At 37.6% G+C, this 8,143-nt stretch overlaps 1 protein-coding gene across 1 annotated transcript; it reads right to left on the minus strand.

Annotated features, from left to right (window-relative positions):
- Nucleotides 1-1,165: 1,165 nt before the first annotated feature.
- Nucleotides 1,166-5,827, minus strand: LOC118806429. The gene is made up of 6 exons (XM_036567847.1): nt 5,714-5,827; nt 5,261-5,611; nt 4,004-4,342; nt 2,400-2,516; nt 1,666-1,709; nt 1,166-1,572 (listed from the first exon to the last, which is right to left on the minus strand). The coding sequence occupies exons 1-6, from the start codon at nt 5,769-5,771 to the stop codon at nt 1,417-1,419; spliced, it is 1,065 nt and encodes a 354-aa protein (XP_036423740.1). The 5' UTR covers nt 5,772-5,827; the 3' UTR covers nt 1,166-1,416.
- Between the last annotated feature and the right edge of the window lie 2,316 nt (nt 5,828-8,143).

An 8,143-nucleotide genomic window follows, 5' to 3' on the forward strand; every position in this document is an offset into this window, starting at 1 on the left:
ATGACAACAACTCAGCCATGTAGTGGTAGGCCACATAAAATGACAGAGCGGGGTCAGGGGCGCTGAGGCGCATAGTGCGCAGAGGTCGCCAACTTTCTGCAGTCAATCGCTACAGACCTCCAAACTTCATGTGGCCTTCAGATTAGCTCAAGAACAGCATAGAGAGCTTCATGGAATGGGTTTCCATGTAAGAGCAGCTGCATCCAAGCCTTACATCACCAAGCGCAATGCAAAGCGTCGAATGCAGTGGTGTAAAGGGCCACCACTGGACTCTAGAGCAGTGGAGATGTGTTCTCTGGAGTGACGAATCACGCTTCTCCATCTGGCAATCCAAAGGATGAGTCTGGGTTTGGCGGTTGCCAGGAGAACGGTACTTGTCTGACTGCATTGTGCCAAGTGTAAAGTTTGGTGGAGGGGAGACACCATACCAAGAGATTTTGGACAATTTCATGCTCCTGACTTGGGGGATGGCCCCTTCCTGTTCCAACATGACTGCGCACCAGTGCACAAAGCAAGGTCCATAAAGACATGGATGAGCGAGTTTGGTGTGGAAGAATTTGACTGTCCTGACCTCAACCTGATAGAACACCTTTGGGATGTATTAGAGCGGAGACTGCGAGGCCGGCCTTCTCGTCCAACATCAGTGTCTGACCTCACAAATGCGCCTCTGGAAGAATGGTCAAAAATTCCCATAAACACACTCCTAAACCTTGTGGAAAGCCTTCCCAGAAGAGTTGAAGCTATTATAGCTGCAAAGCGTGGGCTGAAATCATATTAAACCCTATGGATTAAGAATGGGATGTCACTCAAGTCCATATGTGTGTGAAAGCAGACAAGCGAATACTTTGGGCAATATAGTGTATGTTAAACACTAAGCTGTAGTGCCCTCTTCAGGCCAATCAGGCTCATCTTATGTACCTCAGTAGCAGCAATGAGTATTACTTATTGACTGAGTTTCATGTGTGTCTGGCTTATGGTTTAGTTTGTACGACTCATTGGTGAAAAAAAGTAATTTATGAGAATCTGAGCCAAAAACAATAAGGATCCAGTGAAGGAAAGCAAGTTTTAATTTTAGAGCATATTATGTGCCATAATGACACATTTTAAAATAATAATAATAATAATAATAATAATAATAATAATAATAATATGTAACACAAAGAAGTTAATAATTAATTCATTTCATCATTTATTATATAATTCAGTACAGTTTTTCTCACACAAACATTTAGGCCATTGACTGAATTATCTCATAAAGACCCTCCTCTCTCTGACAGTTTAACACTGGTTGGCACAATTACTCACTTTTCAGATCAGAAACACAACATGGTGTTTAATTGTCAGTCAGTTCGGTACCTGATTCGTCCTCCTCCACTGCACTGAAAGTGCAGATGATACAAATAATAAAGACAGAAATTAACGAGTTACTCTGCGGTCATTAACAGAGGAGGTCTTCACTGCAGAATACAGAGTGTCTTCTTGTGGCTGTTCTCGTTTCCCTCTTCCTCTTTTAGGTTTCCTTTCATGGAAATTTAAGGCTGCATAATTCAGCTCCTTAGTATCTTCATCATCCTGCAGTAACAGACATGAGAGTTTAAATAAGAGCTCTTATATATCTGTATTTTTAAGCATATCATAAAAGTAATAATGGCACTAATGTAGTACCTGTTTGGTCGTCTTCACTTTGACTGAGTCTTTAAGTTTCTCTGCTGAATTACAAACACAAGCAGGTCAGCATCTTTATTATGAGACACAGATTTTTGAGTTGTTTTTGATACAATCACTGCAATTCAAAAGTTTGTAGTCATGGTTTTTTAAAAAGATGCCATCAATTTGGCTGCAGACCGATAAAAAATTAAACCTAACTCACAGGTTTCAGATAATAGGAAGCTGTGAATGAAAGTTGTGTTCAGAGTGATGAAGGAAGCTCTATTGTTACATGTACTTATTTACTTGTTTAATGTTTACTATCACTTTTTAATGTCCTCTAAGATCTAGGTACTGAGATAAAAATATCAAAGTACTAGGTAATTATTAGGTACTAGGTAATACTAGGTACTAAGTTATAATAGGTATGGATAAGCGTCATGACTAAACTACAATGGAATGCATAACAGGTTCTAGCCATAACCATTTTACAGCATACTACCTCATTATTCCAAAGGTTTGTCCTATTATTAGATATTGTACTAACTCTGTTATCTGCTGAATATCTAGACCTTCTTAAGGAAGTGCAGTGTAATTTAGTCTGGTCACTTCATTTTATCAAAAATAGCACTATGGTATTTGTACCACACGCATACTCAGTTTATCCCTCAAACTTAGAGGACTGTAAATGAGAATTTTGAAACTGGAAAAACCTTGAAACTGAGAATTTTGTGACTGAAATGAAAACTTACCACTGCAGTGTTCACAGTTTCTCTGTCTACGGTTTAAAATGGTTTGGACAGAGATCACAACCACACACACTCCTAAAGCTGCTCCCAGACAGATCACTACAGGATCCACAGGCTGTGCTGAAAATATCCATAATCCAAATTATTGTCACCTTCAATTAATATCCTAAAAATGCTGGATCAAATTCACAGTACTGTAAATTAAATGTTGCTTACTCTCTATGCTTGTGAGACTCAATAGAACAAGGAAAATATATTATTTTGATGTGATGCTGCTGCTTATAGTTTTTTTTTTTTCCTTCTGAAAAAGATGCATCAGTTATTGCCAACTCTGAACTGAGCAGCTTTCTCAGGAACATAGTTATCCTCTGTGTTTGTGAGATATCAAAACATGGAGCAAGAGTTCTGATTTATTTATTTATTTATTTATTTATTTTTAAAACATGACAGTTTTCCTCAAAGTTTTCCTTCTTAAAAAATAAGGGACATCCACACCAGCATAAAAGCTGTGTCTGGCATTTTTATCCGATCAGTATCAGCTACAATAAAACTGATGCAGTTTTGATGTTTTGGTATATGTAAAGGACTCTTTCAGACATTATCCACAATCCGCAGCAGTGAAATGCACTTTATGAAGTGGTCAAAGTGGCCTAAGTGTGTGGAGACTATATATATATATATATATATATATATATGAAATGAAACATGCAATATCTATCATATCTTGCCACTTCTGGGAGAAAACCACTGTTAAACTCATTTATATTGATGTCAAGATGCAGAAAGCAAAAACAGCTTTTAGCATTAGCAGCATTTTTAAGGCTGAGAAAGAGGAGCAATATAGGTCATTTTAGAAAAGGAGTGATTTTACTGCAGCATTTTAAAGTGATAGCCAAATCACCAGTTCAGTTATTAAAATAGATGATACTATTAACTGCACTATAAAACAAATTAAATTATGTATCACACTGTACATCTACAAATTCCGTTATTTTACTGCAGCATTTAAAATCAAATAATGACCTAGCATATCTTGCCTAAATTGGATTGGTATTAACTTTGAAACATTTGGTTTGTGCACAGCATGTATAATCTACAAAAATACAAATATCAGATTGGACTCTAGACTGTTTCTGCTTCTTTTACTTAAGGTAGAAGAGAACAGATTTATTCATGTGATCAGTCATGGATTTGTATGAGTCTGTTAATTAATATCCACCAAATAAGATCCACCAAATCTTCTAATACCTCATCTTTATATTACAATAAAAACTTGGCTCCATTCAATGTATAATGACATTTAACAGGCTATTTCCAGGTTTTTGCACTATTGGTTTAATTAAAGATAAGGACAATTGTTTAAATGTAATCTTTGAAGGATATTTCAGCCATGAGAACTGAGTAGAACTTTATATCAGGAACATGGTGAAGGTAAGTCTTCCTGTGGGCTAGCTGATCTATTACTGCAGAACTGAAATGCTTTTGTTCTCTAGCACCTTTTGACCAAGTTTCTCTAGAGACTTCAGTAACTAAAACACACAGACAATAAGACTTATTGCATCCTCATTTAAATGAGTGTATATTAAGGAATTTTGCTTAACACTTACCCAGTTCTACTGCTGTTCCATTCCCAAAAATGATCTTCCCACAAGCAGCCACAGCGCAGTAGTAAGTTCCAGTATGGTTGTGGTCGAGGATGTTCTTGGAGAAGTTGTACACACAGCTGTGTGTAGAAGAGCTGATCTCACACTGACGGCTGCTGCTGTTCTGATGAGTGTAAATGATTTCAGGAAAGGATTGTCCTGCAGCAGCTCTGAACCAGAGCACTCGGAGTTCTGCTGCTCTGATCTCAGACAGGACCGTGCACTGCAGAGTGACTGACTTTCCTGGAGAAACTGACCCCCATACTGGAGTTTGGAGCACTGATACATTTAACTTTGGGTGACCTATTTAATGATATAAACAGTGTCAGAACTTGGTTAGTGTAGGTTGGGTTTCCCACACAGGGATCAAGCTTAGCTTTGAATTAAATCTTCCTTTCAGTGGAGAATCCCCAATCAGAATGCTATGTAGTCCAGGACTAGGCTCAGTCTCTTTCTGGAAAAACAACTCTTAAAGTACCTGTAACTCACATGCAGTCACACTGTACTTTACTAGTGTGTAATAACTAGTAGTGTAATAATCTGTGGCTGTGACTGACAATATTTTGAAAAGATTCAAAAACAATCTTCTATATTTATAGTCAATATCTTAGAACTTTAAACATAAAGATGACTAGAGCAGTGCTTCCCAACCCTGATCCCAGAGTCCCACTGCTCTGCAAGTGTTAGGGTTTTTCTGCTCCTAAACACAACTGATCCCACTGACCGGCTCATTAACAAGCCCTAACTGAGTTAAAGTTGGTGTGCTTAAGCAGAGAAAGCATTAAAATATGAAGGGCATTAGACCAGATTCATGAAAACCTTCTTAAAAAAAGCTTAACAAGAAGTTCATGAGAATGTTCTTAAACACAGGTCTTGTTAAAAAAAAAATATTTTAGCTGTTCTTCACTACTATTTTAAGGAATTCTTAATTATTTTCTTAATAAAATCTTTATTGTTTTCTGAAAGCTGTTTACCATGTTGTCAATTGACATCATGTTATATTTTACAGATTACCAGAAATTACACCATAAATCCATTAACCAGTTATTTAGTTTAGATCAGCATCTAAAGACAATTTTGTGATTTCAGCCCCAGGATTGGGAAACACTGAACTAGAGAGCTTTCATAATAAATAGTTCTAGTACCTTAGATTTGTAAATTGCCCTTAAAAGCAGTTCTTTAACTGTTAATAACAAATGAAAATGAAAAGATGGTGATTACCTCTCACAGCTAAGAAAGTTCCTGTGGAAAATGTAATCATATTCAGTTGAGATACGCCGCAGAAGTACGTTCCTTCATCGTCTTTAGTGGTGTGTTGAATAGTCAGAGAAATGCTGCTCTTGTTTACCTCCAGTTTTATTCCTGATTGTTTGAACTCATCTGAAACCATGTGATCTTTATTTGTTAAAATTATTCCCACCTGCTGAAGAGTCTGTCCCACTTTCTGCTTATACCAAACCATTCGCTCGTTACTCGTTCGTTCATCAAACGTGCAGTAAAGTTTAACAGCTTCACCCAGATTAGCTGATAAAAATGATGGCTTCTGCTGAAGATCAGCAGCTTCAACAAGACCTAAAAATTAGATTAAGGCAGATTTAACTCACATAAGAGAAAGAAATAAATGTAGATTTTTTAGAAATGTAGAATAAATAACATATACAAAAAGAAACTTACCTGTTTTGTAAAGACTGGCAATAAGAATCCAGAGGGGAGTTATTATCATAGAAATCATGGTTGTTATTTGAATTGTTTCAAACAGAATGTTTGAAAGAAGTCAGAAGGTCCTTTGTGACTGCCTCACAGAAGATAATTTGGCCACCAGAAGTTCTCTGGGCCTCTTTATAAGCTAACAGTGTCATCAATAGTGAAACAGCCAATCAGCAACTTTATTCAGGAAGTGTCACCTCACAGTAAAGGAACTTGAGCTAAAGTTCAAATACACTTGTATTTACATATATTATGCCTGCAAATATGGTTCATGTTTCTACTTTTAAATTAACACCATATTTTCTGCCAGTAACACAATATTCTAGGGACTCTAACAGCTATTACTGTAGTATGAGTGAGATTTTTGTGTGTCATTGTGTATCAATATTTAAACTGTACATTCTTAAAAATAAATGCGTCAAAATGGGCTTTATGGATCAATGCTGCAGAAAAAACATGTTTGCTTCTTTAAAGAGCCTTTCAGTGGGCGGTTCTGTTTTACTAAATAATATATGTGAAGATTCTTAATGGTCTAAGAGCCGTCACATATTCAAAGTTTCTGTAAAAATGATAAGTTTTTCTGAGAATTATATATCCAACGGCCAAATCATTTAAGATGTTTTATTTTTGTAAAAAAAACATGAATGAATGACAACTTTTAAAATAAACGTTTGCTAGACCTCCCCTCTATTAGATTGTAAAAGAAATGAAAGCTTTTAGTTCTAACAGGGAGACTCCAATGCTAAGTGTGTCAGTACTCTGACCAGTCACTGGCCCCCACCTGTCTTTAAAAGGACTTGACTAACGCACCTCATTTGCTGCTTTCAGGTGCCATCATTTGGACCTTCCCTCCTTCCTGCCACCACCACATGTTTAGCCCCTGTCCAGTTGCCCAGGAAGTAGCCTCCACCCCTACCATCTCTACACAGCAGGATCCGCGAGGGTCCTGATGCTCCAAGACCTGGGCTAACAACAGGGCCTACACTGAAGAATTTCCCAGTATCTGTGAAATCCTATGAGGGATTTAAGTTTTTTCTTCGTTCATGTTTGTCTTTTGAGTCTCTCTGGTAGAAATGTAGTTCTTTGCTCTATCTGGCGATTGAGAGTGTCCTCAAGAGCTCTTCTCCATGTTACAGAAGGAGGTCTATGGTTTGGCTCTGCTGCACGTTGAAGTTATGTAACTCAGGCTGGAATCCATTATTTAATTTAACTTGTGTATAGTTGCAACACCTACCCAAATAAGCACCTTTTATAGTGCCTTCCCTTGATGCCTTTTACATCCCAACCATAGGCTCAGGCCTAGGAGGAGGGAGGGACAGTAAAAAAGGATGAAAGAGGATAATAAAGGGATGCAGAGACCAGTACGATACAAATAAATCTGCTGAAGTTTATTATACAGATGAACAAATCAAACATACAAACAATTTAAGCTACAAACAAAGAAAAACAACATTTTTATAGTAAAGTTGTACTGGCAGGGGTCATAACAAACAGTACCAAAGAAAAGAAATAAACAAATTATTCTAAGCTGACAGTTAAACAGCAACAATACCTGGCCAAAAATATTAAAAATGACTGTAGCTGCTACTCTATGCTAAGATAACAAAAACATACAGGGAGTGGCACCTGCATCTAATCTAGTGTGCTTAGACTAGATGACATACCCACAGGTGTAAATGTAGGTGCATGCACAGTCTAATCTGTCCTCCCTCCCAAGAGAAAAGCACCAGTAGTGTCAGTACAACCAGACAGACAATCACAGACCAACAACAAAGGATCTAATGTCACTGTATAAGTAACAGGAAGAGACACAGCTAACAAAGGCTAACAGGGCCATTGAGAGATCTGAAGCTAACAGGGGCTAAATCTACCAAGGCTAAAGCTAGCAGTGGCTAAAGAGCTAAGAATATCAGAAATCAATCAAATGAGCCCAGATCTAAGATTTGTGTCAAATGATGCCCAGGACTGGCAACAAACTCTGCACTGCTTTCAAAGTCCAAGCTCCGCCTCTTTGGGCTCAGGTCTGCAAGCTGAATGGCCATATGACATCCATGAGGCAATTGTGATTGACACACCCAGCAGCCTATGAAGGAAAGAGACAGGAAGAGACAAAAGAACAGGAGAAGAGCAACCAAGAGGGGAGAGAAAGCAACACATACATGCACAGACACTGACATGAAAAGATGTTTAAAATGACTTTAGATCAAGGCGATATTTTATTCATTGGATAACATTTTTAATGTTCAGTGAAAAACAATGCAATTCACTGCCTCTGCTCTAACCAGCACACCTGCATCAAAACCATTTCGACTACAAAGAGGAACCAGACAAAGATGTTCTATATCTCCATTACTGTTTGTACTTTTTGGCTGCTTCCATTAGACGGTGGAAAAATCT

The sequence above is a fragment of the Colossoma macropomum genome, unplaced genomic scaffold (genome assembly GCF_904425465.1).
Source record: "Colossoma macropomum unplaced genomic scaffold, Colossoma_macropomum, whole genome shotgun sequence".
Taxonomy (NCBI): domain Eukaryota; kingdom Metazoa; phylum Chordata; class Actinopteri; order Characiformes; family Serrasalmidae; genus Colossoma; species Colossoma macropomum.

Coding starts and splice junctions, on each gene's coding strand:
- LOC118806429 (XM_036567847.1), bottom strand. CDS start 5,771: ATGATTTCTATGATAATAACTCCCCTCTGGATTCTTATTGCCAGTCTT. Junction 1,710..2,399: donor AAACTGTGAACACTGCAGTG/GTAAGTTTTCAT, acceptor TTTGTAATTCAG/CAGAGAAACTTAAAGACTCA. Junction 1,573..1,665: donor AAGTGAAGACGACCAAACAG/GTACTACATTAG, acceptor CTGTTACTGCAG/GATGATGAAGATACTAAGGA.